Raw genomic sequence first — 22,467 nt, 5'->3', positions numbered from 1 at the left:
TAAGACTGGTGTTCGTAAAGTTGCCCAGTAGACAGACCTCCGAGTCTAAAGGGAATGCAACCCCGTGAATTGAGGATATGGTATCGCATACCCCCTGCCAGAAACCGTGTAGTTTTGAACACTGCCAAGTGGAATGGAGGAATGTTCCTTCATCTGAGCCACATCTAAAACATAGGGAGGAGATATCTGGGTTGAACTTGTGCAGTCTAGATGAGCTGATGGAGGAAATTTAACCGGATCAGTCTGTATCTGGAGTTCAATGTGGATGTAACACCATCCCTGCATAGGTCACTCCATAGACCCTCATCAAGATTAATACCCAGATCTTTTTCCCATCTAAGTCGGGGTTTATCTAGCTCAGGCAGTGTTAGTCCTGACATAAAAGCATCGTAAACACGGGAAATGGTCTTGAACAGTGGTTGGTCTGCGTGGCAGAGTTGTTCAATAGGTGACATCTTAGGTCCCTTGAGAGTCACCCTAATAAAGTTTCGTAGTTGTAGGTAGCTAAAGAAGTCCCTGTTAGGCAAGTGGTATTTCTGTTTCAGCTGATCAAAAGACATAAGAACTCCCTCGTAACAATGTTCCAGAAGAGTGATCCCCTTATCAGACCATGGTCTAAAGTTACTATTCTGGAAAAACATAGGGATCAATCTATTGTTTCATAAAGGGGTTTTAGGGGAAAGGAATCCCCCTTGTCCGAACAGCTCATGTAGTTTGCACCATGCCAGGACAGAATGTATGATTAAAGGGTTGTCTGTGATGGTTTTTATAGATTTTCTGTCCCATTTGTAAAACAACTCTGCCCCAGTGTCATCATTTACCTCAAGCTTTTCAATGTTCAACCATGAGGGAGAGGGACCATTGTCAAACCTCAGCCAGAAACCTAGACTGTGCCGCCCAGTAGTACATTCTAAAATTGGGGAGGTTTAAGCCCCCTTGACTGTAATCAAGGGTCAGTTTATCCAGGCCAACCCTAGGGGTTTTGCCGTGCCAGATAAAGCGTCTGGTCAAGCTTGTCGAGAGAGGAAAAGAATGCTGCGGGAACAGGGATAGGGAGAGATTGAAACAGATAGAAATCTGGACAGGACACTAATTTTAATTACATTGATTCTACCCAGTAGAGTGGGAGGTAAGTCCATCCATTTACAAAGGTCTTCCTCCACCTTTTGCAACAAACTGGCCAGATTGGGTTTATAGAGTTTGTTCAGATTACCATCCACCATTATGCCCAAACATGTGAAGCCCATAGGCAACCATCTAAAAGGAAACTTGTGCTTGATGGTCAAAGACAGACAACGGTAAGATTTCACTTTTATCAAAATTGACCTTATATCCAGAGAAAGAACTATAACACTGTAGTAGGATCTGCAAGTGAGAGAGGGAGTGTTCTGGATTTGTTAGAAATAAGATAAGGTCGTCCGCAAAGAGTGATCATTTATGGGTATGGGGGCCCACCTCGAAGCCATGTATGTCACGGCACGTTCTAATAGCCTCAGCCAACGGTTCGATGGCGAGGGCAAAGAGGTGGGGGTTAATTGGGCAACCTTGTCTGTTCCCCCTATAAAGAGGGAAAGTGGAGGAAGTAATCCCATTGGTAGCAATTCTAGCTTTAGGAGATTTGTAGAGTGATTTTATCAAATTTACAAACACGGTACCTAAACCAAACCTTTACAAGACGCGAAAGAGGTATGGCCATTCAACCCTATCAAAGGCCTTTTCAGTGTCGAGGGAGACTGCGACACTAGGTATTTTGTTTTTGTTAGCAAGGTGAATTATATCAAAGAACCTTCTGAGATTATTGGAGGACAATCTATTAATTATGAAGCCAGTTTGATCTGGGTTGACCAACAGGGGAAGACATGACTCCAGTCTCTTAGATAGCATCTTGGTGACCTGTTTACAATCTGTGTTAAGGAGAGAGATTGGTCTATAGGAGGCGCACTTTAGCGGGTTTTTCCCTTTCTTGTGGATTACAGTAATCACTGCTTGAGAGAAAGACTCTGGAAAGCAGTTGTCTTCCCTGGCTTTTTTAAGTACCTCCATAAGGCAGGGGACCAACAGCTCCCTAAATACTTTATAGAACTCTGGAGGGAAGCCATCCTCCCCAGGAGATTTATTAGAAGGTAAGGATTTAATGGCCTCCAACAATTCAGGAACTGAGAAGTGTTCACTCAGGCGTTCGCCGTCTTCCCCTGGGAGGTTGAGAGAGGAGAGAAAAGAGTCGATCTCTGATAGATCATCGCTTGACTGGGAAATGTAGAAGTCTTCATAGTATTTCTTAAAAAGTATTATTAATTTCAGTAGGGTCAAAAGATATCTCATTAGTAAGAGTTTCTATGGCATTAATTGTCCTTTTACTTTCCTCTGCTTTCAGTTGCCATGCCAATACTGTGAGCTTTCTCTCCAAGCTCGTAATAATGCTGTTTTGATTTAGTGATGGCCCTCTCAGCTTGATACGTGTTCAGAATATTATATTTCAGTTTTTTATTTACCAAAAGCCTGTATAGGTCTTTAGTCGGGCCTCTTTGGTAGGTTCTCTCTAGCTCGGAGATTTCAGATTCAAGGGCACTCAGTTCCGCACCGTGTTCTCTTCAGCCCTTTAGTATAGGAAATTATCTGTCCCCTCAGATAGTTTAATTCTTTGGGACACATTGAAGGCCTGTCAGGAGCGGAGGGTTTGTTTGTCAAAGTAAAAAATATTGATCTGCTCTTTGACGAATGCACAAAATTCAGGTTGCTTTAAGAGTGTAGAATTTAGTCTCCATCTATATGCTCCATTTACCTTGGTATGAGTGGAGATTGATAATACCAGAGGAGAATGGTTACTAAGCAATCTGGGGAGATACTTGACATCTAACACTGTATGAACCAGTTGTGTCAATAGTAAAAAGGTATCTATGCGTGTGTGTGTCTTGTGTGGGTGTGAATAAAAAGAGAGTAGTCCCTATCCTGTGGGTGCAACTGTCTCCAGATGTCTAGTAAATTGAGATCTTTCATGAATGACATAGTGAGCTTGCCGGCTTTGGTAAGAAGTGAGGGTTTATCAGAGGACCTATCAAGAACTGTATCTAAACAAAATCTCCCCCAACCAGTAGCCATCCTGGTGGTACTTGAACGACCTGAAGGAAGACGTTCTGAATAAACATATGGTCATCGAAGTTAGGAGCATAAATATTCAATAGGATCCAAGACTCTGAAAACATATGCCCCTGCACCAAAACAAACCTGCCAGAGGGATCAGAGATGGTGTTGTTGATGCAGAAGGGGATGTTTCTACTTATCAAAATTGCAGTTCCTCTTGCTTTGGAGTTAAAAGAGGATGCAAAACTTGTCCTACACATTCCCTCTTCAATTTCTTGTGTTCACTGGCTGTAGGATGTGTTTCTTGTAAAAACACAATGTCAGCCTTTAATTTCTTAAGGTATGTATAGACTCTTTTCCTTTTAAATCGGGCTGTTATTAAGATCTTTTACGTTGAATGTGACATATTTTAGTGGATTAAGCATAGGTTGGGTTTAAAATATGTAACTGAATGGAAATCTATCACATGTAGATAGTTAGGAAATGTTTCAACTTTGGTTTGAACACAGAAGTGACCCATGTGTCTCTTTAGGAAGGAAACAATAAACATAGAAAAAAGGAATAAAAAAATCCCACCCACCCCGATTGTCAGACTAAAACAACAATCCCAACAATCAAACATGAATACACTTGTAGAGATACGTTGCTGCTCGCTTTCCATCTTGCTCTTACTAGCTAAACCATGGCGTAAACTAAAACCTGCGAGCTCTAAGTTGAAAACAAACGTTGTGAATAGATATTTATGGCTGAATATTTACTGTCCACGGTAAGGGCTGCTTGAGTCTCTTTTCGAAAGATTATCATAAATGAGGGGGAAAGCAGTGGGCATAAACCAACTTATTTGCTTCGCCCAGTGGATAAGGACTAAACCAAAATATACTCTCCTGTAAATGTAATAGAACTCACCCCGGAAAGATACGGTTAGTTGAAAATGTACAAATTAATTATAGCGACCGGAAGATATCAGAAGTTCAGTCCGGATAAGAGAAAACAAACAAACTGCATTTTATCCCCCAGAGAGACTGTCCTGGCTCAGACGTTGCATCTTATCCCCCAGAGAGACTGTCCTGGCTCAGACGTTGCATCTTATCCCCCAGAGAGACTGTCCTGGCTCAGACGTTGCGCAGTTCTTTGAGAAAAGTGTGCACTCCTCCCAGTGTGCCTTTGTACTGAACTTTCATCCGCACAGGGTGGATGAGGTAGCCGGTGATGTTATTCTCCTTCAGTGCTTTGGCGGCATGTCTGAACTGCTTGCGACATCTGGCGAGATCCGCGCTCATATCCGGGAAAAGGCCTCTTGCCATCGATGGTGATGTCCCCTTTGGCTCTTGCGAGTTGCAGTATCTTCTCTCGGTCTTGGAAATGGAGGAACCTGAACAGGATGGCCCGTGGGGGCTCATCTGGCCGGGGTTTCGGCGCTGATGTTCTGTGGGCGCGTTTGATTTCCAGCGGCTTGGTGAAGTTGATTATACCTAGGACATCCAGGATCCATTGAGTGAAGAAACGGACCGGGTCACGACCCTCGCTGTCCTCTTTCAATCCCCCCACATGGATATTACTAAGTCTGTTCTGGTTCTCCATCTGGTTTACCTTGTTTTTCAGGTAGGCATTGTCCTTCTACAGTTGTATCAGAACCTGGTCATGTCGAGTGATGGTATCTTCAACTGTGCTAATGCACAACTCTTCCTCGGTCGTTCTCAAAAGAAGATCATTCATGGAGGACTTCAGGTCGTCAATGGAAGAATGGAGTTCAGCAGATTTCTTATCAATTTTCATAGAAAGACCTTTGTTACCATCCTGAATTTCCCGGAGGATAGTAGCCAGCATGTCGTCAGGCTCGCAAGAAGCTGCCAAGAGCAACAGTCTGGAACTGTCGTCTGAGTTATGAGGGCTAATGCTAATCTTGCTAGTTGTAGCATTAGCGTTATCTTGGGAATCAACAATGTTTTGGTCGTCCTTCTTGTGTCTCGGTCGGAGGTCCATGGCTCTTTGGGAAGGTAAGTACTTGACAATTTATCTGCCGATGTTAGAATATTGTTTCAATGTTGTTATTTAGGTAATAATAGAATAACTTTGAAGAGGTCTGTTTGTCAACGTCTGCTCAGCTCCGCGGCATCACGTGCTCCCCGCGCGAGACAACTTTACCAGCATCATAGCATACGTATCGATGAATCGTTGTGACATATGAAATACGAGTAATAGTGTAATCATTGTGTAACAAAGTGTTATTTAACATGCACCTTTTTGGTAACGCGCAAAGACCCAAAAGATGTTCCATAGAAATCCTGGTTGAGAATTAAAACGACTGAACAACAAAACAGCACAGCAAGTAAGTCAAATCAAATCAAATCAATTTATATAGCCCTTCGTACATCAGCTGATATCTCAAAGTGCTGTACAGAAACCCAGCCTAAAACCCCAAACAGCAAGCAATGCAGGTGTAGAAGCACGGTGGCTAGGAAAAACTCCCTAGAAAGGCCAAAACCTAGGAAGAAACCTAGAGAGGAACCAGGCTATGTGGGGTGGCCAGTCCTCTTCTGGCTGTGCCGGGTGGAGATTATAACAGAACATGGCCAAGATGTTCAAATGTTCATAAATGACCAGCATGGTCGAATAATAATAAGGCAGAACAGTTGAAACTGGAGCAGCAGCACAGTCAGGTGGAAGTTGAAACTGGAACAGCAGCATGGCCAGGTGGACTGGGGACAGCAAGGAGTCATCATGTCAGGTAGTCCTGGGGCATGGTCCTAGGGCTCAGGTCAGTTTAAACTGGAACAGCAGCATGGCCAGGTCAAAGAAATTGGTTTTGATTATTGATTATGGTTTTACTGGTAAATGGGGACATACTTAAATGCCAACAAAAAAATATGTTTTTGGTCAGTGTGGTGTGTGTGTGTAACCTTTATTTAACTAGGCAAGTCAGTTAATCAGTTAATAACAAATTCTTATTTACAATGACGGCCTCCCCCGGACGACGCTGGGCCAATTGTGTGCAGCCCTATGGGATTCCCAATCACGGCCGGATGTGATACAGCATGGATTCGAACCAGGGACTGTCGTGACGCCTCTTGCACTGAGATGCTGTGCTTTAGACCACTGCGTCCATGTGTGTGTGTTAACTATTTAACTGTACTAGAATGCTTAAAAGGCCGGTAAATTTTTAAATATCGGTTATGGGTGTCGGTTTTTTAGCAAGGAAAATATTGGATATCGTCGACAAAAATGTCATATCGGTGCATCACTAATTTAAACACTTTGCTGTAGGCTACTATTTACTAGTTAACAAAAATAATGTTTGTCACAACCAAAACAAACAGCAAACACATCCAGTGTCACAAGATTGATGTAATCATTGCATGCTAGGAATTTGGGAGCAAAATACTAAAAACTTCTGACTACTTTAATACACATAAGTGTATTTGTCCCAATACTTTTGGTCACCTAAAATGGGTGCTCTACGTACAAAAAGTGCTGTAATTTCCAAAACGGTTTACCGATCTGGATGAAAATACCCCAAAAATTAAAGCTTACAGTCTGCACTTGTGTATCAATGTATAATTTCAAATCCAAAATGCTGGAGTACAGAGCCAAAACAGCAAAATTATGTAACTGTCCCAATACTTTTGTAGCTCACGGTATATGTCTAGTCCAGTTTGGCTTGCTCATCACAACAAGCCTCTCAAAATAGCAGAATAGTGAAGTGATACTGATATAAACTATTGCAAATGTGCTTGGAGTCAAGAGTTTTGCATTGAGGGGAAAAGGGAAAAGTTTCATAATACAGAACTACAAACAAACACTGAATTAAATGATCTAGCATGACAAGAGTGAGGTGTATAAGAAGCTAGCTGTGGGGAGAAACAACATAAGGTATTTAACAACAGATTAACAGAGCAAGTGAGCAGAGAGAAAAAGGTGTCTACAAACAGACAGAGCTCTGTGAGAGAGAGAGAGAGAGAGAGAGAGAGAGAGAGAGAGCTTGCAGGGGTGACAGAGACTGACACTAGAGGAAGAAGGTGCTTTGCTGCGATCTGCTGTGTAATGGAAGACTTTCACACTTCACTGAGTCATGGCTACAGTATGTCATGAGATGTGTAGGTTCCCTCAGTTGCACCCTCCTTATTTTGTCTGCTTGAGGATACACCAATAAAAGTGTGTGTGTGTACTTGGACTCATGTGCAGGCACACACACAGAATACCACGTGTGTAGGCACAAATACTAGCCAAAAGGTACACATTTTGCCCAAATGACTCAAATGTGACTTATTTTTGTCTCATGTTTAAGCATCAATGCACACTGACAACTGATGAGGGACAGTATGAGTCCCCATTGTGATCTTGCACACTTGGATGGGCCACTTGGAACCCAATGTCAAGATGTCATTTGTTAGAGCTGTTGCTGTAATAGGTGATTGAAAAGTGAAACTAGTGAGTTAACTTACATTGCAACACATTAGCCTATAATAATCCGTTTCACGTGGGCTTGCACAATCGAAAAAAATAAACAGATCACGGAACAAAATATGATAGCTCCTCAATTTCAATATTTCCTAAATTAATTAATCAATTACAGTGATAGTCTATCATCTCATTATTTACGGAACGGGACCGTCTGACCTGTATTTTCTGAACAGATCGTCGCTCTCCTTGAATCCGTTGTTGAGCAGCATGTTTATTCCTTTAAATGCCAACTCTGCGTCGTCAATCTGCTCCGCTTTCTCCTCCACATGTTGCTGGGCTGGTTCTGGTTTCGCCATCGATCACAACCCGTCTATTTAGTGTCGACAACGGATTGACAAATTGTCAGCGCGCACCGCCTATCGAACCAAAACACACCGGTGAAATGGAAGTGACAGCGGCTAGACTTGTGGGGGAGGTGTGCACTGCACCTCGTCTCGTTGCAACTGCTGTACAGTAGCCTGCTAGCACCACCCACTTCGAACTAACAACGGCTATTTCATGTTCTTATAAATAATACTTTAATTCTAGCAAAAAGTGTTTGCGGTACAACAATACCGTTGAGTCACATCGTTTTCTTCACCCTTTTGTATGTCCGTGTTTCTCTGGGTCGGGGTACGTGCCGAAATAGAAACGCTGCGCGATCATATTTTTCTTGTCGACAGGGACTAGCCAATGAGCATTAAGTGTGCACATGTGAGAAACACTAATTATCCAACATTTCCAATACTGTCTGGCTCCAGCAGGTATATATATATATAAAGCATCAGGGAGAGGGTAATATGCTCTATATTCTATATATCAACTCATGTGCATAATGTACAGAATAATATCCAAAACACTTTAATATTGGATATGGGCATGCTGTCTGCTGTATTTTATTAAAAGGTTACACATAACATTTAAACACCAAGTTCAAAAGAATTACAAGCATTCAGAACTGACATAAATAGGCAATGAAGACAGACAGATGGGACAGACATGATTAACACACTCACAAATGTTGAATGATATCAGTGTTCAAAATGTAGGAATGCATACATGTACAATAAAGGGTGGCCAAGTGTAAAGTAAATGGTAGCTGGTGTAACTGTCAACAGTGAATACATTTGCACTGAATGTTTCATTATGGAAAATAGTAATCAAGTATTATACACAATTATATACATAGCTTAGTCTGAGGTATATCCACTTGTATGTGAGAAAACCAAAATAAATATTTAGTTTTTTACATTTCTCAGTGGTCCCAATTCGGTTGAATATCATTTTCGAGACTAATCTATTGAGGGAAAATGTCTTGCTTTTTAACCTTTATTTAACTAGACAAATTCTTATTTTCAATGAGAGAGAGACAGATTTTTACTTTGTCAGCTCAGGGATTTGATCTTGCAACCTTTTGGACACTAGTCCAACGCACTAACCACTAGGCTACTTGCCACCCCAAGAATTTTCACCAAGAATTGACTATTCCCGAATCCATATTGATTATTAAAAATTATTCTGAAAGACAACATTCACATAAAGAAATATCCCAATGCAATTATAGTAGGCCCTACATACAAAAATGTATCAGTTCAGAGTTACATGTCACAAGAGATACAGAATGGTCATTTAAATCGAGTCCATTGTTGTGACTGACATTTTCTTTGTTAACTGGTCAACATGGCATTTGTTTTTTAAAGTGCAGGGTTGCTTAAATTTGCTGGCCATGATGCAATACTGACCAAACACACACCACATCCACTCTAAAAATCTAAGGAAAGCTTTTATATACTATGGGGGAGGTGGACAGGAAGCACAAAGGAAGAGCCTAATGGGGTGAAACAGACATGTCTAACCCAGATGGTACAACATTAGAATATTAGAATATATTCAATAACAAGATGGTGATAATGAACACATTTATCACAAAATAAATATACTATAGTGTAACACTACAGACTAGCTCATCTCTCTTTATCTTTAGTTTCCTCATACAGAGCAACATACATGAATCTCTGAGCCGCTTGTATACCTATCAACACAAATGTGTGCGCGCGCACGCACGCACGCACGCACGCACGCACGCACGCACACGCACACACACACACACACACACACACACACACACACACACACACACACACACACACACACACACACACACACACACACACACACACACACACACACACACACACACACACATTCTCTGTCTTTAGATTAGATTGCACATGGCAGCCAGTAGACAGTGAACATCCCATGTGGTCATGGACTAGACTCTACTCAGCAGGACACTCTCTGAGGTTGACTGGACCGAACACCCCAGAGAGCTTCTCAAAGGAAACCGGGTCCTCGTTGATCTTCATGTTCTGGATGCAGCCCTCGAAGGACTCTGTGACAGGGAGGGTCAGGTGCATGGACGTCTCTGCACAAGGAAGAGTCAGATACAGTACTGTATTCAAGAGGCAAAATAGTGATGGAGTCTAAATTCAGTCTGACTATATCTTTGATTCTATCTCTGATCTATCATTCACCGTCCTATAGGATGTAAAGGTTATTATTTGTGTAAAATACAAGAGGGGCTTCATTACAGTGGACTCCAGGTCTGAAAGAGTTTGAATGTAGTTGTAAATCCAGTGTCCTCTCCTCCAGAGTACCTACCTGGAATGCCGCCTACATAGAGAGGGTCTTTGGTTAGAGTAGAGGACGAGGAGGACGGTCCTATTTTGTGGTCACCCTCGGTGTCCACATGCATCTCCACAACATTGTTCCTCTTGATCACTGAAGTAAGAAACACACACAAACACACTCATTCCCCATGGGCGTCACTTATTACATATTAAATATACTTATTACTATGAATTTGTAGCTAGCTAGTTGAATAGAGGCACGTTATAAAATGTTATAACTAAAGTTGTACCTGCAACTCTGTGGAACATTCCGTCACACAAGGGCTGCTTGGGCTGGACGGACACGTTGAATTCACCTGCTCCATTGTTCACCTGTGCCACCACCTGGAGAAACACATGTGCATCACAACACTGCACAACAGACTTATGGCTGCTCAGGTACCAGTGTCTGCAAGGAAACTCAGCCTAAAATCAGCCTGAACTAGAATCACGTTTTAAATGCTTTGAAAGTCAAATGTAACCCTTGAGAGGTCTGAAAGGTCAGCTTGAAAGGTCAAATCTAACACTTGAGGGGTTAAACTAGTCCAAGAAATCATGTGTCAAGGAAACAATTTCAAGGCTGTGACTGGCCCAGTCCAGACAGCATAGTGCAGGGCAGGCTCACCTCGCCTCTGTGCATGTAGAGGCTGAGGTGGTGTCCAGTGTTGGGCCCACGGCGAGGCCTGCTGGAGTCCCCCGCATGGAGCAGAACACCAGTCAGACTCCTGGGACGGATGTCAAACACCACCTCAAAGCTGGAGCCCACAACAAAGGAATCATCTGGAAAAGACATCATCATCAGCCTCATCGTTGTTATGATTCTCATCTTCATCATGCACCTAATCTCCCGTGGGCAGACTCAGCGTGTAGCCTGAAGAATCTGACGGGACTGAATGGGATGTGTGAGATAACGAGCTGCAGTAGTTCTGGTTGTGGGGTTTTCGTCACTGGTTATTTAAACATATCAGAATTGGGTGAAGGCAAAGCTTGAACTGCTTCGCCTCGAGTGCTTGGCGCGTGTGCCCACACGGATCGGAGGGGGAGCTTTGGCTGAGATTTTACTTTTGCGAGGGTGGAGACTTTTTTTGCCAGAACTCAAAATTTCTAACACGTATGAACACAGAAGTTAATCACGCAGTTGACCAAATTACGCAAGATTTTACTTCTGGGTTAATGGAGATTATCCTGCACCATATTACCAATCTCAATATTTTGTTTTCTACTCACTGATAATGACATATGCCCCTCTTCCTGAGAAGTAGGCCCCACTCTGTGCCTGTCCGTCAAAGCAGGGACCAGCACCATGATTGGTGGTTGGTTCTGGCATGGGAGTGCCATTCATCTTGAAGTTGCGCACACAGCCAATCACACTTTGCTTTGGGAGGCGCTTCCACTGAAAGTAAAGAGAAAATACAATACAATTTTGGGGGTGTGAGTGTATACTGTATGTGTGTTTGTGTGTGTCCATCAGTGGAGGCTGGTGGGGGGAGCTGTAGGAGGACAGGCTCATTGTAATGGCTGGAATGGAATCAATGGAATGGTATCAAACATATGGAAACCCCGTTTGACTCGGTTCCTTTTATACCATTCCAGCCATTACAATGAGCCTGTCCTCCTATAACTCCCCCCACCAGCCTCCACTGGTGTCCATGTGTGTGTGTGTGTGTGTGTGTGTGTGTGTGTGTGTGTGTTGGCTACCTTCAGTTCTTTGTTCAAGGAATCAGGAGCACTTCCCATGTAAAGAGGAGAGATCAATTCCATGGGGGTGGTTAGCTGTCCACCCTGAGCCCTGATACCATCCACTACCAACCGGAACTTCTTCTTCTCTAGGCTGAATATTACCTGCAGAGGTGAGGTCACCACAGAGGGCAAATAAATGTACATCCCTGTCACTGACTGATTATAGTGCCACGGAGTGATTTGGTAAGTTTTCTCTCATGAAACATTGAAAAACTACTGAACAACTACTGCAAACAACTGTTTGTGAATATATGACGTGAAACAACATTACTGAGTGCCGATTGTCTTAGATTGTAACCCACTGACCGAGTGCCACTTTCCATCGTTGTACTTCTCCCTGTTGAAGATCTTTTTGCTCTTGTCTACTGACAGTCTGATCCTGCCCTTGGCCAGGTAGAGAGCCATGTGAGAGCTCCCCCCTCTGGTGGCTGCATAGAACAACAGGCCATTGGCAGACTTGGTCCTCACGTCCAGGGAGAAATTAGGTCTGGTGGAGGAAAGAGACATGAGTCAGGAAGGAAGTAAGTAAGTAGGTAAGGAACTAAGGAGAGAGAGAGAGAGAGAGAGAGAGAGAGAGAGAGAGAGAATGTGTGAGCGTGTCTACTCACCTGGGCTGGAGTTCCTGGGGAGTGAGGCTATAGCTCAGGCTACTCACAGTGCCCCCAATGTGGTAAGCATGTTCAACCAGGGCAGGGTGTGCACACACAGAGAGACTGTCATCTGACACCTCAATAACACCATCCTATACAGAACACACACAAGCACAGAGAAACGGGAACTCAGTATTAGAGACAATGGCTTAAATATGTGTATGCGATTAACCTCCAACAAAGCACTGGGGTGGGACTTGCCTTAGTCAATGGGATGTGGTTGTGAAATGCAAAGGCAGATTTTGGAGGATGTAGAGCTTTGGTGAATATGACACTCTGCTCAATGAAACCTTAATGTCAACCAACTGAACAAGGTCAACTAACTGAACAAGGAGACTCAGTGTTCCACAGAAAACAGTTATGAGCCCATTCTCATTCCTGAGTCCTCCTTGTTGTCTACTGTAGGCCTCTGGGAGTTAGAAACTGTTAAAGATGTCTCCCATTTGGGGGTGAAAGCTGCTTTGAATAGTAATCTGTTGATAGGCTTGCATATTTTCCACCACACTTTCCCCATCTCTTTACTGAATCACGATCACGATCTTCTCATTTCTAAGATGTGTGAGATGTATCACAAGTCATGTTTCCTCCACAAAAATGTCCTGATACTTCCCAGTCTGTCATTTTGTTGTTTTGTTTCAGTTTAGGTGTGGAGGGAAGGAATGAGGGCAGGAGCCAGTATGTGTAGCTTTTGATATGGCATACATTCTTTTGGCAAGATACCTCGTCATAATTGCCTCTGAACATGTGTGTGCCATGTCTATGCTCTTAGTATACACATAATCATTATAAGATCTGCTTGCGTGTACTGCATTAACAAAAATGCATATGAAGAAATAGCTTATAAACAACCAAATAGGACACCCCCGCTTGGCACCATTTTAAATACTCCACCAAAACTGTATGGATATTGTATTATTCATGGGGGTAATTGTAATCCTAGCATACGGTTGTGCCAATCTGTTAGTCATTGCATGTTTTCATTGGGAAGAGTTGGTCTATTAATGCATTTTAATCAACAGAGCTGAGGTGTTTAGAGTGACAGTGATTGACAGGTGCTCACAAAGAAAGAGATAAGTGAGCTTAGTGGTTGATTTATTGTTGGAGACTTAGAAGATCAAATCATTTGGATAGACAGAGGCCAAGGTTCTCAGGTAAAAATGCTTGAGAGAGCATACATCAGTCAGTGGTGACTGGTGGCACTTTAAATGGAGAGGACAGGCTCATAGTAATGGCTGGAACAGAATTAATCGATTGGTCTCAAACACATCAAACACCATGTGTTTGATACCATTTCATTCACTCAATTGCAAACATTATTGAGCCGTCCTCCCCACACCAGCCTCCTCTGGCATACAGTAAGAGATGCATGACAATGATGCACACACAAACTCTAACACTGCTTATGCATGACAATGATGCACTGCTTTACTCAATACTCTGTGTAATGTTCCAGTATACATTCCAGGTATTCACAGACCATAACTAATACTGTTCATTCCTAGTGCAATGTTCCAATAATACACCCTCTGTCATTCCATAGTATAATAATATTATGATAGTATATTCTATTATGATAGTATCTCTGTATAGACCATAGATCATTCATTAGTTCATTGGTCCTAGTCATTGTTAATAGGGAGAGCAGAAAAGGAGTGAGGGCAGGGCAATGACCTAACATCAGGCTGGTTGTTACCAAATGGACTGATGATGATAGTGAATGAGTGAGTTAATAGATGCTTGTTAATCACTGGTCAGAAAATTGGTTTATTGTCATGAAACATGCTTAAGATCGAACAGTGTACAAATCAAAAGCGAAACAATGCTCATTAAATAATTGTTTTTAATAGTTAGTTTGTATTTAATAATAGTAGTCATGATGATGTGGATGTCCATGCAGTACAATAGCAATGGGCTTGTGCAAACATTGTGTGAGATGCTCATATTTCTCATGTCAATATCAATTCATCCTCATTAGTTGGCAGGTCGTCCTTCTCTTCATCTCTGGAAACAAAGCAGCACAAAACACTGTGAACACCACATAAACGCAACATGCATGTGAAGCATGGGATAGATGCTGAAGTGATAACTGACACCAACGACTGGCTTGTTGCTACAGTAGGTAATCATAGTACAATGTTATTGGAAACTTGGATTGTCTCGTTCCAACATTAGGACAAGGGGGAAAAAATACAATTGTGATTGGTTTGACAAACACAAAACATACAAAAAAACATGACGCTTTCCTGACGGTCTCACAAGTTATTTGGTAATAAAGGTAGTCATCAGTTAGGTAGGTCATTATTGTAAGTGAATCGTTGTAAATTGGGCTAGCTGAGTTCACTGTTCGTTCTCACCTTCCTGGAGGTGTTTCGGTCGAGCATCAGTTGTGGAGGTCTGTCAGCACTACACATATCTAGCAGCACATCTCCTGTAGAGCTGAACTGACTCAGGTCTTCTGCTCTGTACAGAGAGTCAGGCCTGCAACACAACACAACACACACAGCAACTTTCAGGAGGTGATACAACCAGGATAGTATCTAATATCAGGACATCAGTGCACTATGAAACGTGAACTATTGAATGTTTAATGTCAACATTAAAACTACCATGAAACCTTCCTGCAAAAATAAACTTCTACGTTATGCTATGTTATGTTGTAATTAATTACTTGGATTTCATATTCAATGTGTATTTTTTGTATTCTGCAGAGTTCATTTGCACAAGGGTCTCAATATTACTCCCTGCTTCAATAAAGGTTGAATAAATAAAACTACGACGACAGCCATGATGATCACTACATGTATATAACAACTATTACTACTGCTGTGTTGTTACTAACGTTAGACATTGTAATAATACACAGTGATGTGAGCTTACCTTCTCAGGTAGAGGTTGGAGATGCAGCCTTTGAAGGTGTCTTTCCCCAGGAACACAGAGTCTGGGTTTGAACTGAAGGAACCTGAGGTTATCTGCCCTCCCAAATCATCCTCATCTATCCGGAGCTCAATACTGTAGGGCAACACGAGACATGCATTCACATATATGGTACTTACAGTATATGTGTCAGTGGTTACCAATCGGTATAGCGAGTGTGTACTGTACTGTCACAACAATCATATAGTAAGTCTCAATATTCACCAATCCATCATGGCACTGGATACATTTAACATTTCACTTTTTTTTCCCGAACATGTGGTTTTCATAGACTTCTATCAATCTATCTTGACTGTTTGATGTTCTACCTTTGAGGAGACACTCTCCTGGTGGCAGTTAGGTAATGCCATTTGCCATCCTGGTACTGCTTGCTTGATTTCAAAGATTTCCAAACTTCGTCTTTGAATGTCAGAACCACATAGCCGTCGACCAAGGCAAGTTCGATGGCACCAATGCTCTGTCGGAGACCGGGTGGGGATAACGATTATTTCAAACAGTCAGTCCACTTACATTTGCTGTATCCTAAAGCTAAACTGTTAAAGCAACTGTTGAAGGAAGGAGGAGGGAGGGAGGGAGAGAGAGAAAGAGAGAGTCAGAGAGAGAAAAATGGGTGTTGTAGTCTACTAACCGACTCGGTGTTCTGCAGTAGAAGCCCCTCTTTCTCAGAGCTCTTGAATCCCAGTGAGACTGTGATATCATTGGCCAGGCTGAAGCCTTTAAGAGCAGCTGACAGAGAACTGCCCACGTTGAACTCTGCTTTACGAGATGCCTGGAACACAGAGACATTATCATGCTGTTACTAACAGTGGACTGGAGTCAGTTACAGCATCAAAATACACGGTACTGGCACACAGAAATGGCTTCCTGACAGTATCAGTTATAGTTTCCAGTAAGTAAATATCATAGTGGTATGAATAAAAATATAATTCCATGGTATTGATTTTATGTGAGAATTCAATAATTGAAAAAAGGCAGTCTATTTTCACTGACATCAATAAACTTAAAAGTAAAATCTATTCATTTCAAAGGTTTTAACATTTTTTAAAGTTTAAAATCAACTCAACAAATTACAGACAAATTACTTCCTGAATTAGCTACCTTCAATTCAAATTGACCTGAAAACGCTGACTTACTGTGTTGACTACGTTTGAAAACTTTAGTGAAAGGTGAAGACTTACCAGGAGGTCCTTGGGACAGCCCCGGCTGATGCCCACTTTTTCCTGGAAGTTGGGGTACTTGCTGTTGAGCTTGACGTTCTTCATGCAGCCCTTCAGTGGCTGGGAGGTGATGTTGTGTCTGTGAGCGAGAACACACGAAACACAATTTTATTTAGACTCCTCTGGTATGGTGTAGGTTTAGGGAGACAGTGGACTACCAATAACGATTTAAAACTTACTCAACATCCATGTAACATGGGCAGAGTTTGATCATGAAAATGGAATACTAAACATGGCCCAAACATAATAATAATGTTCCTAGTAAGTGGATGAAAAGCACTCACCTTTCTCTCAGGGCTTGTGGTAGGCCACCGATGTAGTAGTCTGCATAGTCACCAGGGGTGTACTGGACATTAGCCTTGACCACCTCATTTCCTGCTACACGGATCTTCATCTCTTGGCTTCCTTTAGACTCCATGATGATCAACACTTCTGCCGAATCTGCATCCTAAAGAGAAGGAAAAATATATTTTATTAAGCAAAAACAATGCAAATTCTACAATTAACCAAATATCAAAAAGCGCCAACTGCCTTTACCACTGGGAAGACTTTGGTGGTGCTTCGTGCTGGTTCTCTGAGCAGGTTACTGTGGATGACAACGTAGCCTCTCTCGAACGTCACACTGTAGTAGTTGTACTACGAAAAGAAGAAAACAAGCAACGTTAAACACAGCCAGTGGACAGACTGACAACAGTACAGAATTTCAACAGCTATTCAAGTGTCATCAACTTTACCACACCAAATGTTTCCCAGTAGAAAGAATATGTAGCCTACCTCATTTCCAATGTAGAGGAGAAGCCCATTCTCTGAGCGAGTGGAGATGGTCTGGGTCAGGAGGAGGGTGGACACCATGACACCTTGGGTGGACACCTTGGCATAGCCAGTCCCCTCGAAGTAGTCAAACACCACTGGCTGCATATACCTGGGCACAGGGGGATTCAATCAGAATAGGGTTAAGGTTAGAAGATGTAAACACTCATAACTACCTGGGGTATGAGGAAAACTATACGTTTTTAGATGCTACACTGGATGTGCGCGAGCAGTGTTCTCAGGCGCGAAAATAGAACTGCGGCCTAATTTTATGCTGAGCAGTGTGAGCCTCTCGCGGAGCCGTGCTGCCTAAAGCCCAGGTTTCGTTGAAATGAATAGGAGCCATGTCACACTGTGAAAAGGTTACACGTCCAGCGCAAATAGTCAAACCACTTCAGACGTTTAGCAGTCAAGTGACTGACAGGTTAGATTGACTGTATAACAAGGACTCTGAGGCATTTTGCATATGGGACCTTTGGTCTTTGTTGTCCTCTGATCCAGAAGCATTATCTCCTGTCAATAACTCATTAGGCTTTCAGTAGCTCTAAACCAACCTCTTGCATGGAGTCTCCAGGTTGATCTTGACAGCCTTCTTAAAGTTGTACAGACTGATGAATCTGTCGTTGAAGGTGGACAGCTCGATGCATCCTTTATAGTTTGGGTAGTTGAGGGAGGCTGGAGGCTATAGAAACAAAGCATATTCAGGTATAATAAGACTGAGAATGTTTCAATAGTCAGGAATAGCACTGTCACCTAGGAAGTGAAATGTTCATTTCCAGTCAATGTTTTGGGTTGCTTACAGTGAAGTTGGAGGGATAGCCCCCGACATAGAAGACCACGTCACTATGGTTCAGGTTTAGAAGGTTCCTGGTCAGCTCTCCCTGCTTACTGCTGGTCTGAGGAGGGTCCGGGTCATTAGATGTGAACAGTTTGGTGAGGATCACCTGTGCGTCTTGGTAAATTCTAAGAGATTGTAAAAAAGGTCAACGTTAGATCAGGGTTAGTCACTCAAATAACATTTCCAATTCCTAAGACTTGAGAGGGACGAAGGTATGGTTTTACCTGTGCAGGTCCACCTTGTCAAAGAATGCCGGCTCAGAGGGAGACCTAGTGATGTAGTCTGTCTTGATCTCATACTCTTCTCCGCTCAGCTTGTACACACAGAACAGCACATTCTTCCTCAGGGCCATGCCAATGTAGTCTTTAGATGACTGTGGAGAAGAGAGGTGAGGACCATCAGTGGGAGCATTTCCAACCACAAGCAAACTGTCAAATGTATACGGTGCCATTATTTCAATGGAGAGGTATACAAATGATCCTATATAACAGGATCCAGTGTGGCTCAGTCGGTAGAGCATGGTACTTGCAACACCAGGGTTCCCACGCAAGAGCAGTATGAAAAAGAATGATAAGATTGTCTGCTAAATGACTCAAATGTATCAGGAGGATGGCGACTGAAGTGCCAGAGAGAGTTTTATGACCATAAAGCAAATTGCCAAATCTATACCATCCAGTTATTTTCACTAGGAGAACAAGGAACTACAAGGGCCAGGTTGTGTCTTGTCTAGGGCAACAAAGCTGCTAGTAATTTACCAAGTTACCGGAACCTTCAGTCATTTTGGTAATTAACAGAAAATCTATGGCAATCTATTGTAACTTTGGTAATATATACTTGAACAACTTAGAAAAAAGGTATGTATCCACACTGTCAATAAGTTTCTATTAGATAGACCACATGGTCCAAGAGAAAAAACTCTTCCAACTATTTATTTTTTCACAATTGCCACCAGTTTCAGGACCAAAATGGACTTCAAATACATATTGACATAGTCAAATAAATCAAAGTAAAAAAATAAAATAAAAACAAATATATAATATTCATGCTGAAACACTCATATTAAACACCATTGTTATTCACTAAGTTGATGGTTTATATTTAGGATAATATTTTACAGTATTGTAATTCTATTTTAAAATGATTTTAAATGATTATTTTGTATATTTTCATATGATAATCCCACACAGAGGGCCAGAGATAATTACAGACATCTGTGATAATCTGAAATACCCAAAAGGGCAACTAGATGTCTTGTGATAGATTACATAAAATCCTTGAAAGATACCAACATTTTGGTAGTTTTAGATAATATACCCTCCTTTTCCAACCCAAGTGCTGTCCAGTCCACTCACGTCTTTGTTGCCGAGGTAGAGTACGAACATGTCTCCCTTATCTGTGGTGGTGCTGTCCTGTCTGCGTCTGCGTGTTCCATCCCCTCTGCCGATGTCGGTGTTCACTGGTCTCTGCAAGGACACGGACAGGGCAGTGTATGCCTTCAGGTCCTCCATGTCCCTGGGGGGACGCAGCTCCACATGGCCCTCACCACTGAACTTCATAGGGACCACAATCTGGAGAGACAGGGGGAGGAGATGAGGAGAGAGGTTGTACATGGTTAAAGGGATCAGCAGTGTAAAGTTAAATCATTGTTTGACTTTTTGGGAATAACAAATGATGGTACATATTCACCAAAGGCCTCTGTCAATACCTAGACCTGCAATCCTTTCACCTGTATACTGTATGGCCAATGGAAGGGGAATAGGTAATACACAGTGGGCATATCTGGTGGGGTATAGACCCAGGGTGTGTGTGGGTGTGTGTGTGTTCTGTTCTTACCCTGTTGGCTGCGTCTCTAGACTGCTCGATCAGCTCCTTGATCCTCTTGATGTTCTCTGAGATGTTGGTGACGGGGGACAGCTGAGAGCTGAGCTCTTCCACCTCTGAGATCTTATCCTGCAGAGATGGGATTGTGTTCAACAGATTCTTCACTGTGGATGGGGAGAGAGGGAAGGGGGAGAGGGAGATACAGAGAGAGAGAGAGAGAGAGTATAGTTAGACCTTTTAACCATTTTACACCTGTACAAAACTGGCACAGAGTGGACAAACATCGCTGTACATACAGTACTGTACATGCATGGTAATATCAGCAAATAAGACAAGTAGTATTAATTCAACCTTTATTTTCCAGGTGAGTCTCATTGGTACAGGATAGAAATCTCTTTTTACAAGGAACCCTGTCTACGGGTGTATATTCCCTCCATCCTATGCAGACGTATGTTAGTGGAGTGATTCCTCACCTGACTTGTTCACATCATCCATGACGCTGCTGAGGTTGGAGTCGGAGGGCATGACGTTGATCTTATCCACTTCCTCTCTGATGGCATTCAGTCTGTCCATGGTGGTGCTAGCCGTATCATTGGCTGACGCTGCCTTGCTCTTCGCCTCGTCCAACATGTCTCCTATGTCATCTGACGGGAGGAGAGAAGAGATGGAATGAGGGAAGGAGGAGAGGGGCATATTCCTCCATTGATCAGTAATTCTCTATCATTTGAGCTGATCAATCAGACTTCCTCCTACTATCTGAGCCGGTTTACCTCTCACGATGTTGTTCAGCTCTGCCTGAGCGTCCATAAGGTCCTTCTCCAATGCTTTCTTCTTCTTCTCTGCGTCCTTCAGGCGTTTCTCCTGGGCTGTGAGTTGATCAGAGGCCTCTGTGGAGTCAAACCAGAGTTCAGTTCAAAGTAATTTAAGCCACATATATTTGGTTGGCTCCCTGCCAACTCTAAAAACTCTATTACAACTTATAGCAGCATACCTTTGAGATCTTGTTCTGCATCCTCTGCTTCCCTCAGTAGGTCGTTCCCGCTGTCTTTCAGATTCTTAGCTCTCTTTGTCAGGTCCTCTTTCTTCACATCCTATATTGCAAAATAATAACAGAAGTTTAAGAATATTGATAAAACAGAAGGTAAAGCAAAGCCACATCAGCTAAAAGTTGAGGTGCTGAGGATTCATTATCTCTGTGATAAGGGTCTAGTGGCTGGACTGTGAACTGACCTTGAGGGCCTTGTCAGCTGCATCCTTGGCCTCCTTGGCTGCCTTCTCTGCAGCGTTGACCGCATCTGTGATGTTCTTGTAGGCCTTAATGGCGTCCATGGCATCACGCACATCAGAGCGGCCACTCGAGTCCCTCACAGCACTGTGACATAGGAAGATAGAAAGAGAGGAAAGGAGGGGAGGTAGAGAGAGAAGGAAGGGAGAAGAGCAGAAAGGAGGAGAGAGGGGGTAGAGAGAGAAGGAAGGGAGAAGAGAGGAAATGAGGAGAGAGGGGGTAGAGAGAGAAGGAAGGGAGAAGAGCGGAAAGGAGAGAGGGGGGTAAAGAGAGAAGGAAGGAAGAAGAGAGGAAAGGATGAGAGAGAAGGGGGGTGGAGTGAGAAGGAAGGGAGAAGAGCAGAAAGGAGGAGAGAGGGAGTAGAGAGAGAAGGAAGGGAGAAGAGAGGAAAGGAGGAGAGAGGGGGGTAGAGAGAGAAGGAAGGGAGAAGAGCGGAAAGGAGAGAGGGGGGTAAAGAGAGAAGGAAGGAAGAAGAGAGGAAAGGATGAGAGAGAAGGGGGGTGGAGAGAGAAGGAAGGGAGAAGAGCAGAAAGGAGGAGAGAGGGGGTAGAGAGAGAAGGAATGGAGAAGAGAGGAAAGGAGGAGAGAGGGGGTAGAGAGAGAAGGAAGGGAGAAGAGCGGAAAGGAGAGAGGGGGGTAAAGAGAGAAGGAAGGAAGAAGAGAGGAAAGGATGAGAGAGAAGGGGGGTGGAGAGAGAAGGAAGGGAGAAGAGCAGAAAGGAGGAGAGAGGGGGTAGAGAGAGAAGGAATGGAGAAGAGAGGAAAGGAGGAGAGAGGGGGTAGAGAGAGAAGGAAGGGAGAAGAGAGGAAAGGAGGAGAGAGAAGGGGGTGGAGAGAGAAGGAAGGGAGAAGAGCAGAAAGGAGGAGAGAGGGGGTAGAGAGAGAAGGAAGGGAGAAGAGAGGAAAGGAGGAGAGAGAAGGGGGGTGGAGAGAGAAGGAAGGGAGAAGAGCAGAAAGGAGGAGAGAGGGGGTAGAGAGAGAAG

At 43.0% G+C, this 22,467-nt stretch overlaps 2 protein-coding genes across 3 annotated transcripts in view; both read right to left on the bottom strand.

Moving 5' to 3' along the window:
- The window catches only part of LOC109875219 (tetratricopeptide repeat protein 39C), a 37,253-nt gene extending 29,031 nt beyond the window's left edge, over positions 1-8,222 (bottom strand). For both annotated transcript variants that reach the window (XR_004206389.1, XM_020467478.2), the window contains exon 1: positions 7,699-8,222. Coding sequence is in view for 1 of the 2 variants with exons in the window: in XM_020467478.2 (XP_020323067.1) it covers positions 7,699-7,838 (140 nt within the window). In the remaining variant the exon portion in view is untranslated. The remainder of the gene's footprint in view (positions 1-7,698) is intronic.
- A 164-nt stretch (positions 8,223-8,386) lies between these two features.
- Positions 8,387-22,467, bottom strand: part of LOC109874715 (laminin subunit alpha-3-like) — a 110,258-nt gene continuing 96,177 nt past the window's right edge. The window contains 25 exon segments of the mRNA XM_031809694.1: positions 8,387-9,946; positions 10,183-10,302; positions 10,442-10,535; positions 10,816-10,970; positions 11,418-11,583; positions 11,889-12,032; positions 12,237-12,417; positions 12,539-12,672; positions 14,935-15,058; positions 15,458-15,589; positions 15,823-15,971; positions 16,143-16,283; positions 16,693-16,810; positions 17,016-17,179; positions 17,269-17,367; positions 17,506-17,653; positions 18,096-18,223; positions 18,342-18,504; positions 18,604-18,752; positions 19,732-19,947; positions 20,213-20,364; positions 20,674-20,844; positions 20,971-21,087; positions 21,192-21,291; positions 21,431-21,572. Of these exon segments, the coding sequence (XP_031665554.1) occupies positions 9,801-9,946; positions 10,183-10,302; positions 10,442-10,535; positions 10,816-10,970; positions 11,418-11,583; positions 11,889-12,032; positions 12,237-12,417; positions 12,539-12,672; positions 14,935-15,058; positions 15,458-15,589; positions 15,823-15,971; positions 16,143-16,283; positions 16,693-16,810; positions 17,016-17,179; positions 17,269-17,367; positions 17,506-17,653; positions 18,096-18,223; positions 18,342-18,504; positions 18,604-18,752; positions 19,732-19,947; positions 20,213-20,364; positions 20,674-20,844; positions 20,971-21,087; positions 21,192-21,291; positions 21,431-21,572 (3,553 nt within the window). The 3' untranslated portion in view covers positions 8,387-9,800.

This window comes from Oncorhynchus kisutch, linkage group LG30, assembly GCF_002021735.2.
Source record: "Oncorhynchus kisutch isolate 150728-3 linkage group LG30, Okis_V2, whole genome shotgun sequence".
Classification (NCBI taxonomy): Eukaryota; Metazoa; Chordata; class Actinopteri; order Salmoniformes; family Salmonidae; genus Oncorhynchus; species Oncorhynchus kisutch.
This window is presented reverse-complemented; position numbering and strand designations above follow the sequence as displayed.